General features: G+C 71.3%; 4 protein-coding genes across 11 annotated transcripts in view; 2 read left to right on the forward strand and 2 right to left on the reverse strand.

Moving 5' to 3' along the window:
- The window catches only part of SPTBN2 (spectrin beta, non-erythrocytic 2), a 30,303-nt gene extending 23,468 nt beyond the window's left edge, over positions 1–6,835 (forward strand). The window contains exons 28-35 of the mRNA XM_075135146.1: positions 197–281; positions 394–590; positions 2,097–2,236; positions 2,745–2,820; positions 2,940–3,151; positions 4,854–5,027; positions 5,121–5,163; positions 6,393–6,835. Coding sequence (XP_074991247.1) covers positions 197–281; positions 394–590; positions 2,097–2,236; positions 2,745–2,820; positions 2,940–3,151; positions 4,854–5,027; positions 5,121–5,163; positions 6,393–6,620 — 1,155 coding nt within the window. The 3' untranslated portion in view covers positions 6,621–6,835. The remainder of the gene's footprint in view (positions 1–196; positions 282–393; positions 591–2,096; positions 2,237–2,744; positions 2,821–2,939; positions 3,152–4,853; positions 5,028–5,120; positions 5,164–6,392) is intronic.
- A 1,334-nt stretch (positions 6,836–8,169) lies between these two features.
- Positions 8,170–13,382, forward strand: LOC142074500 (RNA-binding protein 4-like). 4 transcript variants are annotated; one of them, XR_012670619.1, is made up of 5 exons: positions 8,170–8,291; positions 9,172–9,593; positions 10,093–10,243; positions 11,245–11,943; positions 12,761–13,382. XR_012670619.1 is itself a non-coding variant. In XM_075135157.1 (4 exons), the coding sequence occupies exons 2-3, from the start codon at positions 9,182–9,184 to the stop codon at positions 11,934–11,936; spliced, it is 1,104 nt and encodes a 367-aa protein (XP_074991258.1). In that variant the 5' UTR covers positions 8,170–8,291; positions 9,172–9,181; the 3' UTR covers positions 11,937–11,943; positions 12,761–13,382. The 4 variants fall into 4 exon arrangements, 2 of the variants coding, with proteins under 2 accessions (XP_074991258.1, XP_074991259.1); XR_012670620.1 differs by having other exon boundaries at positions 10,109–10,243; XM_075135157.1 differs by lacking the exon at positions 10,093–10,243.
- On the reverse strand, positions 13,144–21,432 carry RBM14 (RNA binding motif protein 14). Of its 4 annotated transcripts, none has more exons than XM_075135147.1 (3): positions 20,974–21,414; positions 16,193–17,834; positions 13,144–14,090 (listed from the first exon to the last, which is right to left on the reverse strand). In XM_075135147.1, the coding sequence occupies exons 1-3, from the start codon at positions 21,317–21,319 to the stop codon at positions 13,991–13,993; spliced, it is 2,088 nt and encodes a 695-aa protein (XP_074991248.1). In that variant the 5' UTR covers positions 21,320–21,414; the 3' UTR covers positions 13,144–13,990. The 4 variants fall into 4 exon arrangements, with proteins under 4 accessions (XP_074991248.1, XP_074991251.1, XP_074991250.1 ...); XM_075135149.1 differs by lacking the exon at positions 13,144–14,090 and adding an exon at positions 14,937–15,661 and having other exon boundaries at positions 20,974–21,432; XM_075135150.1 differs by lacking the exon at positions 16,193–17,834 and having other exon boundaries at positions 20,974–21,413.
- Positions 21,433–21,739: 307 nt separating this feature from the next.
- On the reverse strand, positions 21,740–24,252 carry CCS (copper chaperone for superoxide dismutase). Of its 2 annotated transcripts, XM_075135159.1 has the most exons (8): positions 24,183–24,252; positions 23,405–23,477; positions 23,178–23,315; positions 22,925–23,102; positions 22,775–22,835; positions 22,608–22,685; positions 22,048–22,151; positions 21,740–21,965 (listed from the first exon to the last, which is right to left on the reverse strand). In XM_075135159.1, the coding sequence occupies exons 1-8, from the start codon at positions 24,216–24,218 to the stop codon at positions 21,782–21,784; spliced, it is 852 nt and encodes a 283-aa protein (XP_074991260.1). In that variant the 5' UTR covers positions 24,219–24,252; the 3' UTR covers positions 21,740–21,781. The 2 variants fall into 2 exon arrangements, with proteins under 2 accessions (XP_074991260.1, XP_074991261.1); XM_075135160.1 differs by lacking the exon at positions 22,048–22,151.
- Between the last annotated feature and the right edge of the window lie 30 nt (positions 24,253–24,282).

Raw genomic sequence — 24,282 nt, forward strand, 5'->3', positions numbered from 1 at the left:
CATGTCCCTGTCCCCATCCCCGTGTCCCCATCCCCATGTCCCCATTCCCATGTCCCTGTCCCCATCCCTATGTCCCCATCCCCATGTCCCCATTCCCATGTCCCTGTCCCCATCCCTGTGTCCCCATCCCCATCCCTGTATCCCGTCCCTGCGTGTCCCCCCCCCCGGTGCCGGGCACTCACCCCCCCATCCCCAGATCTCGGAGAAGCTCTCGCAGCTGCAGGAACGCCGCCGGGACATCGGGGATCGCTGGAAGGAGAAGATGGACTGGCTGCAGATCGGTGAGCGCGGGGTCGGGGGGTCCCCAGGGTGGGGCTGAGGGGGTGGCGGGGGGCACCGGGTGCTCCCGGACGCCTGGGCCCACGCCGTGCCCCCCCCCCCGTCTCCCCACAGTGCTGGAGGTGCTGATGTTCGGGCGGGACGCCAGCATGGCGGAGGCCTGGCTCTCCAGCCAGGAGCCCCTGGTGCGCTCGGCGGAGCTGGGGGACAGCGTGGCCGAGGTGGAGAACCTCATCAAGCGCCATCAGGGCTTCCAGAAAGCCGCCGCCGCCTGGGAGGAGCGCTTCGCCGCCCTGGAACGCCTCACCACGGTGAGGGGGGCGCGCGGGGGGCGGCACCCCGCCGCCGGCTGAGCCCCGGCGCGCTCGGCACAGGCGCTGACCCCCTCCGTATCTCCCGGTGCCGGCTGAGCCCCGGCGCGCTCGGTGCAGGCGCTGACCCCCTCCGTATCTCCCGGTGCCGGCTGAGCCCCGGCGCGCTCGGCGCAGGCGCTGACCCCCTCCGTATCTCCCGGTGCCGGCTGAGCCCCGGCGCGCTCGGTGCAGGCGCTGACCCCCTCCCTGTCCCGGTGCCGGCTGAGCCCCGGCGCGCTCGGTGCAGGCGCTGACCCCCTCCGTATCTCCTGGTGCCGGCTGAGCCCCGGCGCGCTCGGTGCAGGCGCTGACCCCCTCCCTGTCCCGGTGCCGGCTGAGCCCCGGCGCGCTCGGTGCAGGTGCGGACCCCCTCCCTGTCCCGGTGCCGGCTGAGCCCCGGCGCGCTCGGTGCAGGCGCTGACCCCCTCCGTATCTCCCGGTGCCGGCTGAGCCCCGGCGCGCTCGGTGCAGGCGCTGACCCCCTCCGTATCTCCCGGTGCCGGCTGAGCCCCGGCGCGCTCGGCGCAGGCGCTGACCCCCTCCGTATCTCCCGGTGCCGGCTGAGCCCCAGCGCGCTCGGTGCAGGCGCTGACCCCCTCCGTATCTCCCGGTGCCGGCTGAGCCCCGGCGCGCTCGGTGCAGGCGCTGACCCCCTCCCTGTCCCGGTGCCGGCTGAGCCCCGGCGCGCTCGGTGCAGGCGCTGACCCCCTCCGTATCTCCCGGTGCCGGCTGAGCCCCGGCGCGCTCGGCGCAGGCGCTGACCCCCTCCGTATCTCCCGGTGCCGGCTGAGCCCCGGCGCGCTCAGTGCAGGCGCTGACCCCCTCCGTATCTCCCGGTGCCGGCTGAGCCCCGGCGCGCTCGGTGCAGGCGCTGACCCCCTCCATGTCCCGGTGCCAGCTGAGCCCCGGCGCGCTCGGTGCAGGCGCTGACCCCCTCCGTATCTCCTGGTGCCGGCTGAGCCCCGGCACGCTCGGCGCAGGCGCTGACCCCCTCCGTATCTCCCGGTGCCGGCTGAGCCCCGGCGCGCTCGGTGCAGGCGCTGACCCCCTCCGTATCTCCCGGTGCCGGCTGAGCCCCGGCGCGCTCGGTGCAGGCGCTGACCCCCTCCGTATCTCCCGGTGCCGGCTGAGCCCCGGCGCGCTCGGTGCAGGCGCTGACCCCCTCCGTGTCTCCCGGTGCCGGCTGAGCCCCGGCGCGCTCGGTGCAGGCGCTGACCCCCTCCGTATCTCCCGGTGCCGGCTGAGCCCCGGCGCGCTCGGTGCAGGCGCTGACCCCCTCCCTGTCCCGGTGCCGGCTGAGCCCCGGCGCGCTCGGTGCAGGCGCTGACCCCCTCCGTATCTCCCGGTGCCGGCTGAGCCCCGGCGCGCTCGGTGCAGGCGCTGACCCCCTCCGTATCTCCCGGTGCCGGCTGAGCCCCGGCGCGCTCGGTGCAGGCACTGACCCCCTCCATGTCCCCCCCCCAGCTGGAGGAGAAGGAGCGGCGGCGGCGTGAGGAGGAGGAGGCGAGGAAGAGGCGGCCGCCCACGCCCCCCCCCACGCAGCCTGAGCCCCCGTCGGTGCCCCCCGACACCCAGAACGGCGTGGGGACCGGGGAGCCGCAGCGGTGAGGGACGGGGCGCGGGTGGGGGGGGGCGCGGAGGTCTGGAGGGGAAACTGGGGGGGGACATTCAGGTCTGGGGGGGCTTGGGGGGGTTTGGGTGGAACTTTCAGGTCCAGGGGGGTTTGGGGGGGCACACGGGGGGCACATGGAGGTCTGGGGGGTTCTGAGGGAACCCAGGGGGAACACTGAAGTCTGGGGGGGCTTGGGAGGGTGGGGGCCATGGGGGGTTACGGGTCCTGGGGGGACACCCTGGGGATATTGGGGACCAGGGATCGGGGGGGGATATGGGGGTCCTGGTGGGACAGGGGAAATGGGGGGTCATGGGGGGATGTGGGGGGGACAGTGGGGACTTGGAGGGAAGGGGGGGGCACAGGAGACATGGGGGGGCACAGGAGACAGCGCAAGTCCTGAGGGGACAGAGGGGATATTGGGGTCCTGGGGGGGAACGCAGGGAGGGTCCCCGGGTGATAGGGGGGTCCCCAACCCCTCGCCCACCCCCGTGCCCCCCCAGGGCCCCGGCCCTGCAGAGCCGCCAGCCGGAGGCACCGGCCGTCAACGGGATCTGCCCCGACAGCGCCGCGGCCCAGGTAACCCCCCCCCTGCACCCCGAAATGCCAGGACCCCCCTGCCGGCGTGTGGGGGACCCCCGGACGCCTCTGTGTGCCCCCCCATGGGAGGGGACCCACACCCCCCTGTCCCCCCGCAGGTGCCGGCGGGGCCGGGGCTGACCAACGGGGCGCGGGAGCGGGGCCCCAGCCCAGGGGGGTCCCCCCGAGGGCGGCCGGGGGGGGTCCCGGCCCCCGACCCCGCCCACGCGGCCACGCTGCCCCCCCGCGCCCCCCCGGCCCCCGAGAGCCTGGAGGGCGGCCTCTGCCGCAAGCACGAGATGGAGGCGCAGGGCAAGAAGGCCCCCAACAGGTGAGGCCACGCCCCCTCGGACACGCCCTCACAGGCCACACCCCTTCGGCCACGCCTTCACAGGCCACACCCCCCTCAGACACACCCACACAGGCCACACCCCCTACGTGCCGCACCCCATTCATGCACCCCTCCCCATGTGCCACCACCCTGATTCCACCTAGGGGACACACCCCTCCTAGGCCACTCCCTCATGACCACGCCCTCCCTTTGGCCACACCCCTTCCTTCAAGCCCCTCCCTTAAAGGGGCAAGGCCCCACTCCCGCTGTGCTGATGGTGGGGGATGTGTGACACCCCCCCCCAACAGCCCCCCCTCCCGGGTCTGGGTCCCCCCATGGTGCTGTGGTGTCCCCCCCCCCACGGAGCCACATCCCCAACCCCCCCGCCATGTCCCCCGCAACGGAGCCGTGTCCCCTCCCCTGGAGCTGTGTCCCCCCTCTCAGAGCTGTATCCCCCCCCCCCGAGCCGTGTGTCCCCCCCCAGAGCCGTGTCCCCCCAATACAGAGCCGTGTCCCCCCCCAGAGCCACGTCCCCCCAATACAGAGCCGTGTCCCCCCCCCAGAGCCACGTCCCCCCAATACAGAGCCGTGTCCCCCCCCAGAGCCACGTCCCCCCAATACGGAGCCGTGTCCCCCCCCCAGAGCCACGTCCCCCCAATACGGAGCCACGTCCCCCCCCCAGAGCCACGTCCCCCCAATACAGAGCCGTGTCCCCCCCCAGAGCCACGTCCCCCCAATACAGAGCCGTGTCCCCCCCCCAGAGCCACGTCCCCCCAATACGGAGCCGTGTCCCCCCCCCAGAGCCACGTCCCCCCAATACGGAGCCGTGTCCCCCCCCCAGAGCCACGTCCCCCCAATACAGAGCCACGTCCCCCCCCCAGAGCCGTGTCCCCCCAATATAGAGCCGTGTCCCCCCCCCAGAGCCACGTCCCCCCAATACAGAGCCACGTCCCCCCCCCAGAGCCGTGTCCCCCCAATATAGAGCCGTGTCCCCCCCCCAGAGCCACGTCCCCCAATACAGAGCCGTGTCCCCCCCCCAGAGCCACGTCCCCCCAATACGGAGCCGTGTCCCCCCCCAGAGCCACGTCCCCCCAATACGGAGCCGTGTCCCCCCCCCAGAGCCACGTCCCCCCAATACGGAGCCGTGTCCCCCCCCAGAGCCACGTCCCCCCAATACGGAGCCGTGTCCCCCCCCCAGGGCCACGTCCCCCCAATACGGAGCCGTGTCCCCCCCCAGAGCCACGTCCCCCCAATACGGAGCCGTGTCCCCCCCCCAGAGCCACGTCCCCCCAATACGGAGCCGTGTCCCCCCCCCAGAGCCACGTCCCCCCAATACAGAGCCACGTCCCCCCAATAGAGAGCCGTGTCCCCCCCCAGAGCCACGTCCCCCCAATACGGAGCCGTGTCCCTCCCCCAGAGCCACGTCCCCCCAATACAGAGCCACGTCCCCCCAATACAGAGCCGTGTCCCCCCCCCAGAGCCATGTCCCCCAATACAGAGCCATGTCCCCCCCCAGAGCCATGTCCCCCAATACAGAGCCGTGTCCCCCCAATACGGAGCCGTGTCCCCCCCCAGAGCCACGTCCCCCCAATACAGAGCCGTGTCCCCCCCCAGAGCCACGTCCCCCCAATACGGAGCCGTGTCCCCCCCCCAGAGCCACGTCCCCCCCGGCCCGGCCCCCCCTCACTCCGCGCCCCCCCAGGTCCTGGCAGAGCGTGTACTGCGTGCTGCGGGGGGGCAACCTCAGCTTCTACAAGGACGCCAAGAGCGCGGGGGCCGGGGCCCCCTACCACGGGGAGCCCCCCGCCAGCCTGCGCGGCGCCCGCTGCCACCCCGCCCTCCACTACAAGAAGCGCAAACACGTCTTCAAGTTGGGGTAGGGACACGGGGGGGGGGGGCACGGGGGGGGGGGGGGGACACGGGGGGGTGGGGGGGACACGGGGGGGCTGAGCCCTGTCCCCCTCCCCAGGCTGAGCGACGGCAAGGAGTATCTGTTCCAGGCGAAGGACGAGGTGAGACCCTGCGTGGGGAAAGGGGGGGGGCACGGCTGGGAGACACCCCCTGACGGGCGCGGACACGCGTGGGCAGCCGGGGAAACACCGGTGGGCGCGCAGACACGGGTGCAGCTGGGGGAAGGCGCCCTGACACGCGCAGGCGTGCGTGTGACGGCCCTGCAGGCGCCCCCCGTGCACCTGCAGCCCCACCGGTGCCCGTGTGGCCACGGCAGCACGCGCCCGCTCGTGCCCTCGCACACCCGCTCACGCCCGCCCACGCCCCCACACACCCACTCGCGCCCTCACACACCCTCCCACACCCTCACACGCCCACTCACGCTCTTTCACACCCACTCACACCCCCTCACGTCCACCCACGCCCTCACACACCCACTCACACCCACTCACGCCCTCTCACGCCCACCCACGCCCACCCACGCCCACCCACGCCCTCACGCGCCCACTCACACCCACTCATGCCCTCACACGCCCACCCACGCCCTCACACGCCCACCCACGCCCACCCACGCCCTCACACACCCACCCACACCCTCTCACGCCCACCCACGCCCACCCACGCCCACCCACGCCCTCACGCGCCCACTCACACCCACTCATGCCCTCACACGCCCACCCACGCCCTCACACACCCACTCACGCCCACCCACGCCCTCACACACCCACCCACACCCTCTCACGCCCACCCACGCCCTCTCACGCCCACCCACGCCCACCCACGCCCACCCACGCCCTCACACACCCACCCACGCCCTCTCACGCCCACCCACGCCCACCCACGCCCACCCACGCCCTCACACATCCACCCACGCCCACCCACGCCCTCACACACCCACCCACGCCCTCTCACGCCCACCCACGCCCACCCACGCCCACCCACGCCCTCACACATCCACCCACGCCCACCCACGCCCTCACACACCCACCCACGCCCTCTCACGCCCACCCACGCCCACCCACGCCCACCCACGCCCTCACACATCCACTCACGCCCACCCACGCCCACCCACGCCCTCACACACCCACTCACACCCACTCACAACATGCCCACCCATGCCCTCACACACCCACCCACGCCCACCCACGCCCACCCACGCCCTCTCACGCCCACCCACGCCCACCCACGCCCTCACACATCCACCCACGCCCACCCACGCCCTCACACACCCACCCACGCCCTCACACGCCCACCCACGCCCACCCACGCCCACCCACGCCCGTCCCCGCAGGCGGAGATGAGCACCTGGCTGCGGGTGATCCAGGCGGCGGCCGCCCTGGTGCCGGCGGGGCCGCGGGAGGGGCCGGGGGGGGCCCCGGCGGGCGGGAAGGGGGTGACGCGGGCCATGAGCATGCCCCCCGCCCCGCCCCCCGCCGAGGGCCCCGCCGCCCCCCGCGCCCGCGAGGGGAAGGAGAAGGAGCGGGAGAAACGCTTCAGCTTCTTCAAGAAGAACAAGTAGAGCCGGGGGGGCCCCGGGACACGGGGGGGGCCCCGGCGGAGCCGATGGAGGGACGCGGCGGGGGGGGGGCAGCACGGGGGGGGCAGCGCGGGGGTCCCGGCGCCCCCTCCCCCCCCCGCGCCGTCGTGCCTTCCCGCCCCGGGGTCCCCGTGTCCCCCCGCGTCCCGGTGATGTCCCCGCGCAGCCCCAACCCCCAATAAAGAGACTGTAGAGAGCGGGCGGGGCCTGGCTGCGCCGGCGGGGCGGGGCGGGGCGGGATTGGGACTGGGATGGGGATTGGGATAGGGATGGGATTGGGATGGGGATGGGATTGGGATGGGGATGGGGATGGGGATGGGATGGGGATGGGATGGGGATGGGATTGGGATGGGGATGGGATTGGGATAGGATGGGGATGGGGATGGGGATGGGGATGGGATGGGATGGGGATGGGGATGGGATGGGGATGGGATTGGGATGGGGATGGGATTGGGATAGGATGGGGATGGGGATGGGATGGGATGTGATTGGGATGGGGATGGGGATGGGGATGGGATTGGGATAGGATGGGACTGGGATGGGGATGGGATGGGGATGGGGATGGGATTGGGATGGGGATGGGATGGGGATGGGGATGGGATAGGGATGGGATTGGGATGGGGATAGGGATGGGATGGGGATGGGGATGGGGAGGGGATGGGGATTGGGATTGGGATAGGGATGGGATTGGGATGGGGATAGGGATGGGATGGGGATGGGGATGGGGATGGGGATGGGGAGGGGATGGGGATTGGGATTGGGATAGGGATGGGATTGGGATAGGATGGGGATGGGGATGGGATGGGATGGGATTGGGATGGGGATGGGGATGGGATTGGGATAGGATGGGATTGGGATGGGGATGGGATGGGGATGGGGATGGGATGGGATGGGATGGGGATGGGATGAGGATGGGGATGGAATAGGATGGGGATGGCAATGGGATGGGATGGGGATGGAATGGGATGCAATGGGAATGAGGATGGGGATGGAATGGGGTGGGGATGGAATGGGAATGAGATGAGATGGGGATGGGATGGGGATGGTAATGGGATAGGGACAGGGATGGGGTGGGGATGGGGATGGAATGGGATGGGGATGGGGATGGGGATGGGGATGGGGATGGAATGGGATGGGATGGGGATGAGGATGGGGATGGAATAGGATGGGGATAGGAATGGGATGGGATGGGATGGGGATGCGGATCGGGAGGGGACAGGGACGGGATGGGATGGTTTGGGGACGGGGATGGGGAGGGAATGGGTTCGGGGATGGGCGGCGCGGGCGCTGGGGCCGGCGGCGGGGCGGGGTGGGTGCCCGTGGGTCACACCAGTGCTCCCAGTCCGGGGCACCAGCACGCTGCGCGCCCCCGCTCCCCGCGGGTCCCCCCCGTCCGCCACCAATGGGCCGCCCCAGCCCCCCCGCGGAGGCGGCAATGGACCGCTCCACCGCCCGCTCGGCCCGCCCCTGCTCGCCCATGATTGGCTGCGGCGCCTCCGTGGGCGGGCCCACCTATACCGGCCGTGAAAGGATTACGGCGCGCCGCGGCGTTTGACGGACAGCGCCGCTGTCCAATGAGGGCGCGGGAGGCGGACGCCGAGCCGGGCAGCGCCGCCGCCATTTTGTGAGAACCGCGCGGCGGACGGGGCGCAGGTGGGGGCGGGGCTGCGGCGGCGCCGGTACCGGGAGGGGGCGGCGGGGCTGGGGGGGGGGGAAGATGGGGGGGGTGGAGGGGAGAGGGGAGAAGGGAGAAGGGAGAAGGGAGAAGGGAGAAGGGGGGGGCAGGCAGGCAGGCAGGCAGCGCTGCCGGCGGGGCTGGGCCGGGCCGGGCGAGCAGAATGGCCCGGCCCCGGCCCCGGCCCCGGCCCCGGCCCCGGCCCCGCTGAGGCGGTCGAGCGGGGGCTCCGGGAGGGTTTGGGGGGGGGGGGGTCAAAGGCCCGGTGAGGGGAGCGGGGCCTCAGCCCCGGGGGGGTCCAGCGGGGATTGTGGGCTTCGGGGCGGGGCTCTGCCTCTGCGGGGGGGGGGGGGGGACACGCAGGGTTTTGGGGTGTTTCTTGGGGATTTGGGGTCTTTGGGCACAGCCCGGAGAGGGGCAGAGGTTTGGGGTGTTATTTGGGGGGCACAGCCCCGGGTGGGGGGCGTGGGCTCAGAAGTTTGGGGTGTTTTTTTGGGGGGGGCACAACCCCTGCGGTGGGGGCAGAAATTTGGGGTGTTTTTTGGGTAGGATTTGAGGGGACACAGCCCGGGGGGGGCAGAAGTTTGGGGTGTTTGGGGGGGGGGGGGCAGAAGTTTAGGGTGTCTTTTGGGAGGGCAGAGCCCTGGGGGGGGCGGGGCAGAGATTTGGGGCGTTTCTTAGGGGGGATTTGGGGTGCTTGGGGGCTCAGCCCTGTGGGGGGGCACAACCCTGCAGGGGTCCGTGCCCCCCCCACCCAAGCAGGGACCGGGGGTACGGCGCAAGGCGGGTCTCGGGGTGGGGGGGACACACACGCATGCGGCAGCACTAACCCCCGCCCTCCCCGGTGCCGCGGCGCAGGCTGGGCGAAATGGTGAAGCTGTTCATCGGGAACCTGCCGCGGGAGGCGACGGAGCAGGAGATCCGCTCCCTCTTCGAGCAGTACGGGAAGGTGCTGGAGTGCGACATCATCAAGAATTACGGTTTCGTTCACATCGAGGACAAGACGGCGGCCGAGGACGCCATTCGGAACCTGCATCACCACAAGCTTCACGGCGTCTGCATCAACGTGGAGGCCAGCAAGAACAAGAGCAAGGCTTCCACCAAGCTGCACGTCGGCAACATCAGCCCCGCCTGCACCAACCTGGAGCTGCGGGCCAAATTCGAGGAATACGGCCCCGTCATCGAATGCGACATCGTTAAGGATTACGCCTTCGTTCACATGGAGCGGGCGGAGGACGCGGTGGAGGCCATCCGCGGGTTGGATAACACCGAGTTCCAAGGTGATCCGCGCCGGGGTGGCGGCGGAGATCTGTGGGGAGCGGGGATGGGTCTGGTGCTCGAGCCCTGGGAGGATTCCCGATATTCCCGCATCCCGTTAGGTGTTTTCAGTCCCTTCCAGCTCCGGCTGCACACGTTGGGGTGCGGCAGCAGCACCGGGCGTGACCGACCCGCGGGCAATCCTCGGCAAGGCCGCAGCCGGCACCGCACTCGGCTCTGTGGCAAGGCGGCACCGCCAGGCTCGCCCGCCCTTCCCCTCGCTGGAATTGAGTGCAAATGGGTTTTTTTTTTTGGTTGTTTCTTTTTTTTTTTTGCATTCCAGCTCTCCTCATGCCGTGCAGGGCGTGACGAGGGCCAGGCCGGCGCGGCACAGCCGCTTTTCTGTCCGGCGAGCCCGAGCGCCGCTTTCCCGGTTGCCGATGCGGCAGCCGGAGCGAGGGCAGGGGCGTTTGGGGCTGGGCCGGGGGAGGACGGGACTGATCCATCTCTGACTTAACCCAGCACGGCCGCCCCGCAGGAGGATCCCGACGGCGAAGTCCCAACTCTTGTGCCGACGGCCGCCGCGCCTGGTCCTGCCGGGCCGGAGCAGCGGGTCCCGCCCGCGCGGCGTGAAGCCAGGCTGCCTCCCACCCTTGTAGCGTTGCCCTGCCTGGTAAGAGGGTGAGCGGAGGCGCCCGATCCCGCGCCGGCCGCGTCCCCGCTGCCGGCGGCACGCGGCATTGCTCGCTCGGGCTCTCGACGTGCCGCTCCGGGCCCTCGCCCGGCTCCCAGACGAGACGCGGCGCGGGCGCTTTCGCTGGCAGCCTCCGCCTCTCGGCCTCTCGCGCGGATGCAGCGGCGGGGCCGAGCGTCCGAATTCGAGCTCGCGGCCGAGCCTCGGCGGCGCGGCGCTGACGGCGAGCGCGTCCCCCGTCTGGAAGCGGCGCCGGCGGGCAGGCCGGGTCGGCAGGGAGGCGTCAGGCGCTTCACCCCCAGCGGCGGGGGGGGCTGGGCTCGGCTCTCAAACCCCCGCTGCCCCGGTTCTGGGTGTTCCCCAAAACTCTTCTCCAGCCGGGACGGCGCGGCCGCATCCGGAGCTCCCCGGCCACGGGGCGTCCGCGGGACCAGCAAGTGCCCCCCGGCTGCGCTTGGCTTGCCGCGTGCCGTGCTTGAGGCCGGCCCCTGTCCGAAGCCGCGGTTGTCCGGCATCGCATCCGTCTTGCCCGCCGCAAGGAGCGCGCTGGCGGGAGCGTTTTCCGGCGGGAAGCTTGCCGTTGATATGGGGCCAGCGGTGCCGCTGGCTGATCCGCGGGCTGCCGCGGCAGCACCGCCGCGTGCCGGTTGCCAACGGAAAGCCTTCGGCTGCGTAGCAGGGTAGCCAGCAGCTGGCTGGCTTAGCCCGGCGCGGGCAGCGCTCGGTCTCACCGGCCCGGCGGCACCTTCCTGGTAAGTCGGGTGGCCGGCGGCCGGGAGGCGGCTCCGCTCGAGCCCGTCGTGGGCTCCTCCTGCGCCGGGTCGCTCCCTGCCGCGGTGCCCGACGCCGTCGGAGGCTGCGCGGCTGCAGGGCAAGGGGGGGGAGCTGCGGCCGGTCCCATCCCGCCGGTGCCTGTGGTTGTGAGCACCCTCCCGGTGCGGCCTCACTGATCGCCTCCCTCTCGCGTCTCTCTCCTCAAGGCAAGCGGATGCGCGTGCAGTTGTCCACCAGCCGGCTGCGGACGGCGCCCGGGATGGGAGACAAGAGCGGCTGCTACCGCTGCGGGAAGGAAGGGCACTGGTCTAAAGAGTGCCCGGTAGATCGCCCGGGGCAAGTGGCGGACTTTGCCGAGGCCTATAACGAGCAGTACGGAGCCGTGCGCACTCCCTACACCGCGGGCTATGGGGAGACCGTGTATTACGATGAGGCGTACGGCGGGATGGCCGACTACTACAAGCGCTACCGCGTCCGCTCCTACGCCACGGCCTCTGCGTACGACGCCTACGCGGAGCAGACCATGGCCCAGTACTCCCAGTACGCCCAGTACTCCCAGGTCCAGTCCTCGGCCATGGCCGCCACCACAGCCATGGCCAGTCGCATCCCCACCACCCTAGACGCGTACGATAGAGCTCTGCTGCCGACCCCGGGCGCGGCGGCCGCCGTCGCCGCCGCCGCCACCGCCGCCGCGGCGGCCGCCTCCTCCACCTATTACACCCGGGATAGAAGCCCCCTGCGCCGCACGGCCGCCGCGGCCACCACCGTCGGAGAGGCGTACACGTACGAGCGTGGGCAGCTGTCGCCGGTCTCCTCGGTGGCCCGGGCCTCCCTCTACGACATGCAGCGGTTCGGGCGGGACCCGTACGCGGACCGGGCGCGGTACTCTGCCTTTTGAGCCGGAGGTGAGCGTGTTGGCAGGTCTGGCGTACGGCGCTCGGCGCCTTGCAACCGGCGGTGCCTCCGGGCGCCGCGGGGGGGGTCCCCGGTCGCTGGAGATACGGGGCGTGCGTCCCCCCTGGCCCCTGGTTGTGCCGGTCGAGCGTCTGCGCCTCGATGTGAGCCGGGATGGAGGGGCGCGGTGAAGCAGACGGACCCGACCGGGGTCTTGCCGGGCGTTAAAGCCCTGGCGCTGGTTCCGGACGCTCTGCCCGGCGTGGGGCGCGTGGCGAGGACGTGCCGTGGCAATCGGTGCTGCTGCCAGGAGCCGGTTGGTGCCGGCAGGTCGCTCTCCCTTGGGTCCCCCCGCAGCCGGGGCCGAGCCCTCGCGCCCGGGTGCCATCCCGGCACAGTCACCGCGGGGTGGGGGGTTCCCGCAGAGCCCCCAGCCCCGTGTGCCGTGGCTGCCACGTGCTTCCCGCGGGAGTAGCTCCTGTCCGGGCATGGCAGTCCCGGGCTCTGCCCGGTAAAAGCCGCCAGCAGCCGGGCTGCCGCCGCGGCGCAGGTCCCTCCGAGATGGCCGCTGGCCCCGGCGCGCTGCTGTGGGCGAGCCGGAGCTGCGGGGGCTCCCGGCAGCCCCCGGCACGGGGCAGGCACAGAGCCCCTCACCGCCGCCGTGTCAGGACTCTGGTTGCTCTCAGGAAACCGGCAGCTCCTCCGGGCGCCCGCCACCGCTGCCGCCTCGCACCGGGGCTCGGCGCGGTCCCCGGCACGGTCCCGGCTGGCGCGGGAGGGCCGGCGCCCGCACCGGGCGCCTGCGCCAACTCTGCTTTTCTCTTTCAGGTAAGATATTTGCGGCTGGACGTCGGGTTCCCGTCGCACACCGAATCGGCACCGCGCGTCTCGGGCTGCGCCGGGCTTCAAAGCGCAGCCGGGTTCAGCTAACGAGTCGGTTCCTAACGGACGCTCAGCTTCTCCCCAGCCTGGTCAGGAATAGCTCAGCCCCCCCCTGCCCCCAGCTTTCCGTTCTCACTGGTCAGGATTTGCTTTTCAGGTAGTTTGGGGGCCCCCGCCCCCCCCTAGCCGGTCTAGGCTCAGGTCGTGAGCGAGTGTAGCCGTAGCCGTAACCGCAGCCGTAGCCGCAGCGCCAGCTTTGCTTTGCTTTGCTTTCCCGCCCCCGGCCAGCGCGGAGCCGCTCGCTCCCTCGCGCCTGGGCCGTAGCTTCCTTTATTATTTTTTTTTTTTTATTTTATTTTTCCTTTATTTTTTAAGAGGGTGAATAATCCACTCGTAGTTTTTTAATACGAAATGACGTAGCCGACTGGAGGCCACCACGCCGCGCTCCCCCTGCGCCGTGCCGCGCCGGGCGTGGGAGGGCCGACCTTGTGTTTGGAGCTCGCCCCGCGGCGTTTAGCGTCCCCCCCAACCCCACTTTCCGGTAAAATAAACTCAAATTTTTAACAAATCCCGCTGGCTCCGGCACCGGTTATTTCTCTGGACTTAATTCCGCCCCCCACCCCAGCTCGTAACCTCCCGGACTTACCGGCGCTGCCTGCCGCCCTGCCTGCGGACGAGGAGCTCCCGCCGGCATCCCCGCGGGGGCCTGCGCTGCAAACGAAGGGGCAGATGAGCGTGGGCAGGGGGCAGCCCCCCGAAAGGGGACCCCAGCCCTTGCTAATGAGCAGGGCCGGGCTTTAACGACCCCCCCGGCTCTCATCCCGGTGTCCCCGTGCAGGGGCAGCTGCCCCCCGCCTTCCCTGCACCCCACTGGGGTTCCTCCTCCTCTCCCTCACGGGCAGCACCTCTGAAACCACTTGCTAATTAACCTGCACAGGGCTGGCTTGTTAGTCCCCAAACGAGCTCGTTAGTCCCCAAACAGCCTGCGCTGCTCCCTGCTGCGCCTCGGTGCTCGTTAAGTAACGACATCAGACCCAGGACCGTGCCTCCGTCCATGTCCTGGCCCTTGGGCTGGTCTCCGGGCCCCGGTTTTGCGGCGGGAGCCCTGAGCTCGTCGCCCTTCGTCAGCCGCCGCGTTTCCAGGGTGATTCATCTCCGCTAATTGCCTCCGTCTCATCAGCCGCTAATCGCCTCCGTGTGCTCACCCGTGGGCTCCTCCGTCACTGGGGTGGGCTTGAGCCGGGACGGTTCCTCCCTCGCCGCCTCCGCCCCTGCCCTGGAAAACGAGGGGGAGAAGCATTAGACCCTTCTGCCCAGCTAATTACCGCGGTGGTTAACGAGCCCCAGCCAGGCGATAAGGGATGGCGGCGGGCAGCCTTCCTCCCTCCAACCAGGACCACGCCGCGACCCGTCCCCGGCTGGGGGAAGAGACAACGGGACAGAAAGCGCTTTCGGAAACTTTAATGGCGATCGCGGCGGCGAGAACAGCCGGGGTGAGGCGGCAGCCGGCTCTGCCGCGCGGTGCCAGCGGCACCGGGCGATACGCACATGACCAGCCGCCGCGGCTGAACCGCGGCCGGAACAAACGCCGACCTCGCTCCCGCGCACACGCAGCTTCCCCTCTCAAAACCGGTTTTTCTCACCCAAAAAAAAGGCACCGGGCACAGGTCAGGGGCTGGAGTGCCGGTGACGGCGTGCGTTCACCGCGGCGTACAGTCGGAACGCTGCCGCCCGAGTCCAGCAGTGCCATCGGCAACGCTGCGGCACTTCCCGCTGCCAGCAAAATGCCGCTCATGGTCCAAATCTGCCTCTTCTGCGGCAGAAAAGCGGCTCCGGCACTTACCGGAGCCAAGGCTGCGGCTGGCACCGGCACCGTGTGACCCAACCGCGCAAAACCAGGGTTTTCTGGGGCGGTCGGTGACGCTGTCACCGGGAATTGGCCGCCATAGCCGAGGGCAGGCACTGGGACGCAACACGACGGCGGCGAGCAACAGCTGCAGGTCCGGCCACGTCACCGCGCCGGCAGTACCGGCCCCTTGCCGGAGGCGGTGGTGACACCGACGGCGCTGCCGGTCCCCCGAAGCGCTGGGCTGGGAAAGAACCAGACGGGAGACGGTTGGGAAACGGTGAAGAGCCCAGCGTTTATTTACAGTCGTACAAAACCTCACTGCTGCGCCGAGCCGCGACACTGGAAAAGGGGGAAATAAACCCAAAAACGGGAACTCGTGGTATAAAAGAGCGCGGGCTCCGCTCGGCGGCCGCGATCGCTCGGGTTATAAACCGCTACCGAGCGCCGGCGGTGCCGACGGCCGCGTGCGCCGCGAGCGAGAGACGGTTCCACGACGCTACGGCGGGAGCCGGCGGCAGGGGATGGTGAACCGCGCACCCGTCGCCCGCTCCCCCCGCGGGAGCGTGGCACGCTTTCCAACCGTAACCGCGAATCCTTCTAAAAACTCAAAAAAAAAAAAAAAAAAAAGAGAAAGAAAAAAGGAAAAAGCAGCTAAAAAATAACCGTCCCTGCCCCCGAGGATGGCGGCTGGAGGAGGCGAACCGCAGCGGGTGCGGCGGCGAGGCGGAGCACCGAGCGCGAGCCCGCGGCGACGCAAGCGGCCTGACCCCCCCCCCCGGGGCCGCCCGGCTCAGAGGCGGCGCTGGTAGCCCGAGTGGACGCGGGCGGCGGGCAGGTAATCGCCGTAGCCGCCCGAATAGCGGGCGTAATCGGCGTGCGCTTCCGGAAGGCGACGGTAATCCATCGGGGACTTTGTCGGCGACCGGCGGTACGCGAGCGGCGAGTCCGCTAAGCGGCGGTAATCTGAGAGGTCAGACAGACGGCGCTCGGAACCGTACCTGGTCGAGAGAAGAGACAGGAGGTGAATGAGGGGGAGGGCGCCCAAATCCGCCGCCGGCGGCGACTGCGTCCCGCCCGGGGACGCACTGCGGCAGCGCAACACCGCCAGGCTTCAGGTGGGCAGCGCCGCAGGCAAAGCTGGCGCAGGACAGGGAAGCAGCGCTCGGTGCGCCCGCGGATCGGACGCTGGGCGCCGCGGGAGACCCGGCCGCCGGTGAGCACGTGCCGCCGGCTCCCCCCGCCCCAGCCGACGCCCCGTCCCCGCCCGCCAGCGCAGCCGGTAGGCGAGGGGGGCGAGCCCGCCCGCACGTGCCCCCCGGGGAGCCAGGGGAGGGGGTTACGCGGGGGTCTGCGCCGCGGGAGCGGAGCCACCGCGCCCACGTGCCGGCACGTGGCGCCCGCCCTTCTGCGCGCGAGGCGTTAACGAGCCGCGCCGGAGCCGAGACTAAACCCCCAAGCCGGGCGCCGGCATCCACCGGGGCGGCGCGGAACGACTCACGCGGCCACCCGTCCCCGGCCCGGCACCGTACCTTTTTGCCAAAGCCGATGATTTTTTGTACGGGTCGTCGTAGGCGGCGCTGCGAGGCGGGGAGAGGCGGGTGCGCTCGTAGGGCGGTGCGACGGCGGCGGCGGCCTGCGACAGGCCCAGGTAGGAAGCCGCCTGCTGCCCCAGCTGGCTCGGCCCGTCGTAGGCGCTGCCCGGCTGGGCTCGGTAGGCGGCCGCCAGCGACGCGGAGGAGGCCTGCTGCGCCGGGTAGGACGCCGCCATCGAGCCGGAAGCCTGGGCCCGGTAGGCGGCCGTCAGCGGGGCGGAGGCCTGCGCCTTGTAGGAGGCGGCGGCGGCCTGGCTGCCGTAGGAGGCAGCCAGCGAGGAGGCCGCCTGGGCGCCGTAGGTGGCGGAGAGCGCGGCGGCGGCGGCGGACTGGCTGCCGTAGGAGGCGGGCAGGTTGGCGGCGGGCTGGGCGCCGTAGGAGGCGGAGTGGCCGGCGGCGGGCTGGGCGCCGTAGGAGGCGGAGAGCGCGGCGGCCGGCTGGGCGCCGTAGGAGGCCGAGTGACCGGCCACGGGCTGGTAGGCGGCGGCGGCGTGACCGGCCACCGCCTGGGCGCCGTAGGAGGTGGCGTGCGCAGCCACGGCCTGGGCGCCGTAGGAGGCGGAGAGCGCGGCACCAGGCTGGGCGCCGTAGGAGGCGGCGTGGCCGTCTACGGGCTGGGCACCGTAGGAGGCGGCGTGGCCGGCAGCAGCGGCCTGGGCGCCGTAGGAGGCCACGTGCGTGGCCACGGCCTGGGCGCCGTAGGAGGCGGCAGGGCCGGCGGCGGCCTGGGCGCCGTAAGCGGCGGCGGTGGCCTGGGCGCCGTAAGCGGCGGAGTAGCCGGAGGCGGCCTGTGCCCCGTAGGAGGAGGCCAGCGCGGCGGACTGGACGCCGTAGCCGGAGAGCTGGGAGGCGGCGGGCTGCGCGCCGTAGGAGGCGGCGGCCTGGGCGCCGTAGGAACCGAGGGAGTTGGCGGTGGGCTGCGCGCCGGAGGCGCCGAGGGAGACGGAGGGCTGGGAGCGGTAGGCGCTGCCCAGCGAGGCGGAGGGCTGGGCGCGGTAGGAGGCGGCCTGGCCCGTGGTGGGCTGCGGGCGGTAGGCCACGCCGAGGGAGGCGGAGGGCTGGGCGCGGTAGGTGGCCCCCAGCGAGGCGGAGGGCTGGGCGCGGTAGGCGGCCGGCTGCGCCGTCATGGGGAGCGTCACCGCCGCGTAGCCGGCGCGGGTGGGGGAGCGCCGGAGGGGGCTGCGGTCCCTCCCGAAGTAGGAGGGGGAGGCGGGCCTGGCCTGCGCCTCGAAGGCCTCGTACTTGCCGGCGCCGCCGGTGCCGAAGCGTTGCTGGTAATCGTACAGGGAGGAGGCGGCGGCGTAGCCGGCAGCGGCAGCCGAGGGGAAGGCGGCGTCCGCCGCCCGGCGCTGCTGGTCGAAGCCCTCGATCTTGGGCTGGAACTTCTCGCGGTACTCCAGGCCGATCCTCTTGCTCTTGTCGAGGCCGAGGGCGGGCGGCAGGGCCTGGCCCGCGCCCTTCTTCTGGACGTTGGTGGAGAGCTCCACGTTCACTCTGCGCCCCTTCACCTCCTTCCCGTTAAGGTTTTCGATGGCAACCTTTGCATCTGCTTCGTTCTCCATGTGAACAAATGCATAGTCTGATAAAGCAGCAGACAGAGGGTTATCAGTGGGAGGGAGAAAAGACAATTCGTTACAGGATCGAACGCTTAACGAGCCTCGCCGAGGCCGCGGCAGCGTTGCGGCTTGGCAGCGGCGGGACAGGCGCCGGGACGGGCTCTGCCGGCCCCGCTCTGCTGCTGCTGCTGCTCAGGCAGCGAAGACACAGAACCACCTTCGTTTGCTTCTGCCCCACAATTAATTTGGCCGAAGCCTAACGAGCCTGGCCACCCGCCCGGTGTCCCCCAGCTCAGGAACCCCCAGTCACAGCTTTTTTGCTCCATTTTCCCCCGTTTTCTTCCTCCCTTTGCCCGCGCCCACCCCAGCCGCCTCTCCCCACGCCGAGGGAGCTCGGCACCCTGCCCCGCGGCACGGCGGCCTCTCGCCGCCGGCAACTCCTCCCTCCCCGTCCTCCGGCATGCGGGGACGAAGAGCCCCGGGAGGGCAGCGCGGCCTCGCCGGCGCCGAGGGCTCAGCCGGGCCATCCCGCCGGGAAGCGGAGCAAAGCCAGAGAGGGCTGGCAGCCACCGAGACACCGAATTGTGCCGAGGGGACGGAGTGCCAGCAGGAGAAAGAGGGAGAGGAGAGGAGAGGAGAGGAGAGGGGGGAGAGGGAAGGAGGGAGGGGGGGAAGAGGAGAAGGAAGGAGGGAGGGGGGGGAGAGGAGAAGGAAGGAGGGAGAGGGGGGGAGAGGAGAAGGAAGGAGGGAGAGGGGGGGAGAGGAGAAGGAAGGAGGGAGGGGGGGGAGAGGAGAAGGAAGGAGGGAGGGGGGGGAGAGGAGAAGGAAGGAGGGAGAGGGGGGGAGAAGGAGAAGGAAGGGGGGAGAGGGGGGGAGAAGGAGAAGGAAGGAGGGAGGGGGGGAGAAGGAGAAGGAAGGAGGGAGAGGGGGGGAGAAGGAGAAGGAAGGAGGGAGAGGGGGGGAGAAGGAGAAGGAAGGGGGGAGAGGGGGGAAGAAGGAGAAGGAAGGGGGGGGAGAGGAGAAGGAAGGAGGGAGGGGGGAGAAGGAGAAGGAAGGAGGGAGGGGGGGGAGAAGGAGAAGGAAGGGGGGAGAGGGGGGGAGAAGGAGAAGGAAGGGGGGGGAGAGGAGAAGGAAGGAGGGAGGGGGGGAGAAGGAGAAGGAAGGAGGGAGAGGGGGAGAGAAGGAGAAGGAAGGAGGGAGAGGGGGGGAGAAGGAGAAGGAAGGAGGGAGAGGGGGGGAGAAGGAGAAGGAAGGAGGGAGAGGGGGGGAGAAGGAGAAGGAAGGAGGGAGAGGGGGGGAGAAGGAGAAGGAAGGAGGGAGAGGGGGGAGAAGGAGAAGGAAGGAGGGAGAGGGGGGGAGAAGGAGAAGGAAGGAGGGAGAGGGGGGAGAAGGAGAGGGGAGCACCCGAGCACAACCTGCGGCACCGCGCACCCAGCCGAGCCCCTGGGCTGAGGCGAGGAGCCGGGCGAGCAGCGAGCAGCGCGGCGCCGTGCGGCACAAACGCGGCGCCGAAGCGGAGAAGTGTCGGAAAGGAGATGGAGAGCGAGGCGAGGAGCGGTAGAAGCGGGAGCCGGAGCGGCCGTGCCGGGTCTGCGGCGGGAGAGCGGGTCACCCTCCCCTGGCACGGCTCTCCCCACCACGGCTGCCACCACGACACCGTGCCTGCGCCAGGTTCGGCGGCCACCCATGGCGCTCAGGCCAACGGTTTTGGGGTTCGGATGCCGCCGCAGTAGCCGGGGGGGTTGCCCCTGCGGCACGACGGGTCCGGGAAGCCGGCACGGAGCAGAAGGGCGGCTCCCCTCGGCAACCCCGCGGCGTCCCCCCTTCAGTCACAGACCAGGGATCACCGTAACCGGCGCCGCCGGCGCCAGCCCGCTTTAGCCTACGGCCGGAGGGCCAGTGTACGGTTCAGCCGGGGCAGCCCGTCCGAGGAAGCACGGCACACTCGGAGCAAAGCCCGAGCAAACCCCGTCCCGGTACCTCAAGCTCCAGCTAAACGTCAGCGCCGCTTCGCCCACCCTCCTGTGTGTCCCCCGCCTCCGCTCTGCCATCCCGCCCCTCCCTGGCTCCTATCCCACATCCACGTATCCCGCTCCGGCAGCCTAAGGAGGGGACGGCTCCTCCGTCCACCCCCAGCCCTCCTGCCGTCCCCTCAGGCGGCCGCGGCACACCCACCCCTCTCTGGGGGCTGCCAGAGGGACCCCCCCCACAAATCAGCCACCAGCCAAGGGGACGCCAGAAACTTTTGGCGTGGGTTTGGGGCGGTTTCTGACGGGCTCCGCTGGGAAGCTGCGTCCTGGCGGGACGGAGCCGGTGGGCCTGCGACCTGGGACAAGAGAGCAGAGGCAACATCACCCTCCCGGGAGGCGGAGGAGCCGGCGGGGACGCCGCCGGGGCAGGGGGAACGGGCGCTTCGGGGAGCAGCCACGGCGGTTGCGTGATGCGGGGACGACACCTTTTCATGTCGGAGGGAAGGTGGGGTGACGCCGTCCCCCCGGGTCACGCCGTGCTGTGGGGTCCCCGATCCGGAGCCGATCGAGCCCCCTCAAGAGCTTTACACCACGGGCTTCGGCTCTCCCGCCTTGGCTGACGGAGGAACGGCTCGCTCCACGTCGGAGCGGGTTTGTGGAGGTGAAGCTGTGGCGGAGTCGCAGCGGGATGGGGGGAAGCGCCTCATGTCAGGGAACAGTTATGGAGGCGGCAGCAGCAGCGGGCAGGGGGTTACCCCCGCCTGGGCCACGCCGGGGCTGGGGGGAGGCGATGATGGAGGACGTGGCCTGGTTGGAAACGCTGGAGAGAGCGCACCCGGGGGGGGTTAACGGGGCAGAGGGAAGGGATGGGGTGTGGGGAGCCCAGAAGGGCTCGCACGGCTCCGGCCGGGGCTCGGGGGCGGGGGGCGGCAGGAGGACCCAGGGCCCTGGTCTGTGTGCGGGGGCGCCGCCAGATCGGGCCGGGGAGGGGGAAGCCGCAGCCAGCCAGACGGAACACGGGTCACCCGAGCCGAGAGCGGGGGCCGGAGCGGCTCCGAGGACGGAGGTGAGCGGCGAGCCAGCTGTGGCGGGGCACACCCGCGGGACTGAGCCCGGCGAGGGCTGCGGGGCGGCCCTGGGGGAGGCGAACAGCCTTGTGCGGAACCCCCGGCCGCGGCGGCGGGTCCGGTACCTTTCACCACGTCGCATTCGACGACGGTGCCGTACTGCTGGAAGAGCGAGCGCAGCTCGCCGCTGGTACAGGCGGCCGAGACGTTACCGACGAAGATCTTGCAGGTGTTGGTGGGTCGAGGCCGGGAGGGCTCGACCACGATCCGGCGACCGTGCAGCTGGTGGCCGTTGAGTTGGGTGATGGCGCGGGCCGCCGCCGCCTCATCCCGGAGGTGCACGAAAGCGAACTGCTTCATAAGGGCGATACCGAGCACGGGCCCGGCGGCGCCGGCGAACAGCTCGCTCAGCTCCTCCGCCGTCGCCTCCTCGGGGACATTGCCCACGAAGAGCTTTATGCCGGGACGCATGGTGGCGGCGGCGGGGAAAGGGGAGAGGGAGCGCAGCGCCGCGGCGGCCTCACAAAATGGCGGCGTCTCCTCAGCGCGGAGCGGGAGCGGCGATCGCGCACTGCGCCTGCGCGCCGTGTGCGCGCCCTTTGCACTGCGCCTGCGCGCCGCCCGCCGGGTGCGCGCCCTCTGCACTGCGCCTGCGCGCCGCCACCACCCCCTGCGCCCCGCCCACCCCGCTCTCCCGCCGCCACCACCGCGCCTGCGCGCCGCCCTCCCACGAACGCCCCCGCCCACCTGACCACGCCCCCGCCCCAACGGCCGCCACCGCGCTGGCCACGCCCACCCTTAAAGGGGCCGCTGCGGCCCCGGGGAATGCGCAGCGCCGAGCACCGCGGGGACGAGCAGCCCCCGGCCCCGGTCCCCCGAGAGCCGCAGAAGCCGCAGAGCGAGTTATCGTTTATTGTTGTCCCGGGGCAGCTCCTAGAGGTGGGGGGCCGGGGCCGCTGTGGGGCCAGGGGCCGCTGTGGGGCCGGGGGCTGCCGTGGGGCCGGGGGCCGCCGTGGTCCGGTCCCGCTCCTCCCAGAGGGTCAGGCCATCGCAGGAGCAGACCCGCTTGGGGTTCTGGAAGAGCCCGGCCGCGCGGGCCACCACGCCGCAGGCCAGCCTGGGGGGGGACGACACACACAGGAGGTGAGGGGGTGAGCGGCCCCCCCAAAGCCCCCCCAAACCCCGCCCTGAGCACTCACCCCGGCCCCGAGTTCCCCGTCACGCGGGAGAGCGGGTGGGAGCCCCGGCCCAGGTCGTCCTCGCCCGCGTCCACCACCACCGAGCACCCGATGATGTCCCAGACCTGGCGGAGGGGTTGGGGGGGGGGGCTCAGGACCCCCCCACACAGCCGTGGGGCTGGGGCCGGACCCTGCCCATGGCCGTGGGGCCAGGGTGGGACCCCCCACAGCCATGGAACTGGGGTCACACCCCCCCCCAGCCATGGGGTGCAACCTGGACCCCCCCCTCCCATAGGACTGGGGTCAGACCCCCCCCCAAGCCATGGGGCGCAGCCTGGAGCCCCCCCACACCCATAGGACTGGGGTCAGACCCCCCCCACAGCCATGGGGTGCAGCCTGGACCCCCCTCATACCCATAGGACTGGGGTCAGACCCCCCTCACAGCCATGGGGCGCAGCCTGGACCCCCCCCACACCCATAGGACTGGGGTCAGACCCTCCCCACGGCCATGGGGTGCAGCCTGGACCCCCCCCAGCCGTGGGAGGGGGTCGGTCCCTCCGTGCCCCCCCCCCCGGCGTCACCTTCAGGCGCGAGTCCTCCATGCGGAAGCTGGCTCTGCCCTGGGCGTCCGCCCAGATGTTCCCCAGGTCCCCAACGTGCTGCGGTGGGGGGGGGGGCGTGGGGGGGTCAGAGGGGGGGTCCAGGACCCCCTCCCAGCCCCACGGAGCGGCCGCGGCCGCCGGCTCACCCGGTGCTGGTCCTGGGGTCCCCCGTGGCTCTCCCCGTCGGGGTTAAAGTGGCCACCGCAGCTGCAGGGGGGGGAGATACGGGGTGAGACATGGGGTCCCCGCACCCCCAAACCCTGGGGGGGGTCCGTGTCCCCCCGCCACCGTGGTACCTGTCGCAGGGGCGCGAGAGGTCCCCGAATTCATGGACGTGGAGCCCGTGGGGACCCGGCGGGAGCCCATCGACGGCGCCGTCCACCAAGCACCGCGTCGGCGAGACCTGCAGAAACCGCACCAGGCCCCGCACCGCGCCGGCACCGGAAAGCGCCGCCACCGCCGCCCCCAGACTCGCTACGGGGAGACGCATCGGTTACCCGGCACCCCCAAATCTTTCCCACCCCTCCCAGCACCCCAAATTCCACTCACCGTCATCGGAACCCCCCATTCCCTTCAGCACCGCCCGGCGCCCCGAGTTTTCCAGCAGCTCTCGCACCCGCTCGGCCGCCGCCGTCGTCTCCACCAGCACCGTCTGCGCCTCCAGCCGCAGCTCCAGCAGCCGCACGTCTGCGGGAGGGAGAGGGGGTGACGCCGGGGTCCCCCAGTTTTGTTAGGGGGGGTCCCCCGATGATGGGGGGGACACTCGGGGCGCTCACCTGGGGCTCCCTGCAGCGCCGCTCGCACGGCATCGGCGCAGCCCTGGCACCGCATCTGCACCGCGAACTCCAGCTGCAGGGAGGTGGGAGGGGGTCAGCACCCCGTGAGGGGGGCCTGCACCCCCAAACCACCCCGTGCGCCTGCCCTGCACCCCTGAGGTCCAGTGCCTGGGCCCTGCACCCCCAAAATTCACGTGCAAGGGGATCTAGAGCCCCAAAACTCAGGTGGAAGGGGCTCTGCACCCCCAAATCCTGGTTCCCCGGGGCCCTGCACCCCAAAAAGCCCCATGGAAGGAGCTCTGCACCCCCAAATCCTGGTTCCCCGGGGCCCTGCACCTCAAAAAGTCCCATGGAAGGGGCTCTGCACCCCCAAATCCTGGTTCCCTGGGACCCTGCACCCCAAAAAGTCCCATGGAAGGGGCTCTGCACCCCCAAATCCTGGTTCCTCGGAGCTCTGCACCCCCAAAACTCCCGTGCAAGGGGCCTGCACCCCCAAAAGTCCCATGCCTGGGGCCCCGCCCCCCCAAAGCTCCTGTAACCAGGGCCCTGCACCCCCAAAACACCCGTATGAGGGGCCCTGCACCCCCAAAGCTCCTGTAACCAGGGCCCTGCACCCCCAAATCTTGGGCGCATGGGGCCCGGCACCGCAAAGCTCCTGTGAAAGGGGTCCTACACCCCCAAAACTCCCGTGGCCGGGGGTCTGCATCCCTAAACCCCGGTGCCCACAGCCCAGCACCCCGAAATCTCCCCCTCGCTCGCCCCGCGGAGGGGCCCTGACCCGGCAGCTGCTCCCGGTCGGCCCCGCCGCCGCCATGGCCGCGGACTCCGCCCCCGGAACCACCTACGGGGCCGTCGGGGCCGCCGGACCGCTCTCGGGA

The sequence above is a fragment of the Calonectris borealis genome, chromosome 37 (assembly GCF_964195595.1).
Source record: "Calonectris borealis chromosome 37, bCalBor7.hap1.2, whole genome shotgun sequence".
Lineage (NCBI taxonomy): Eukaryota > Metazoa > Chordata > Aves > Procellariiformes > Procellariidae > Calonectris > Calonectris borealis.

Excerpts from the sequence above, each read along its gene's own strand:
- CCS (XM_075135159.1), bottom strand. The coding sequence starts at position 24,218 with ATGGCGGCGGCGGGGCCGACCGGGAGCAGCTGCCGG. Across the intron at positions 23,316-23,404 it reads GGCGCTGCAGGGAGCCCCAG|ACGTGCGGCTGCTGGAGCTG; the intron begins GTGAGCGCCCCG and ends TCCCTCCCGCAG. Across the intron at positions 22,836-22,924 it reads CTCTCGCGCCCCTGCGACAG|CTGCGGTGGCCACTTTAACC; the intron begins GTACCACGGTGG and ends CCCCCCCTGCAG.
- LOC142074500 (XM_075135157.1), top strand. The coding sequence starts at position 9,182 with ATGGTGAAGCTGTTCATCGGGAACCTGCCGCGGGAGGCGACGGAGCAG. Across the intron at positions 9,594-11,244 it reads GGATAACACCGAGTTCCAAG|GCAAGCGGATGCGCGTGCAG; the intron begins GTGATCCGCGCC and ends TCTCTCCTCAAG.
- RBM14 (XM_075135149.1), bottom strand. The coding sequence starts at position 21,319 with ATGCGTCCCGGCATAAAGCTCTTCGTGGGCAATGTCCCCGAGGAGGCG. Across the intron at positions 17,835-20,973 it reads CGAATGCGACGTGGTGAAAG|ACTATGCATTTGTTCACATG; the intron begins GTACCGGACCCG and ends CTGCTTTATCAG. Across the intron at positions 15,662-16,192 it reads TCATCGGCTTTGGCAAAAAG|GTACGGTTCCGAGCGCCGTC; the intron begins GTACGGTGCCGG and ends TCTCTCGACCAG.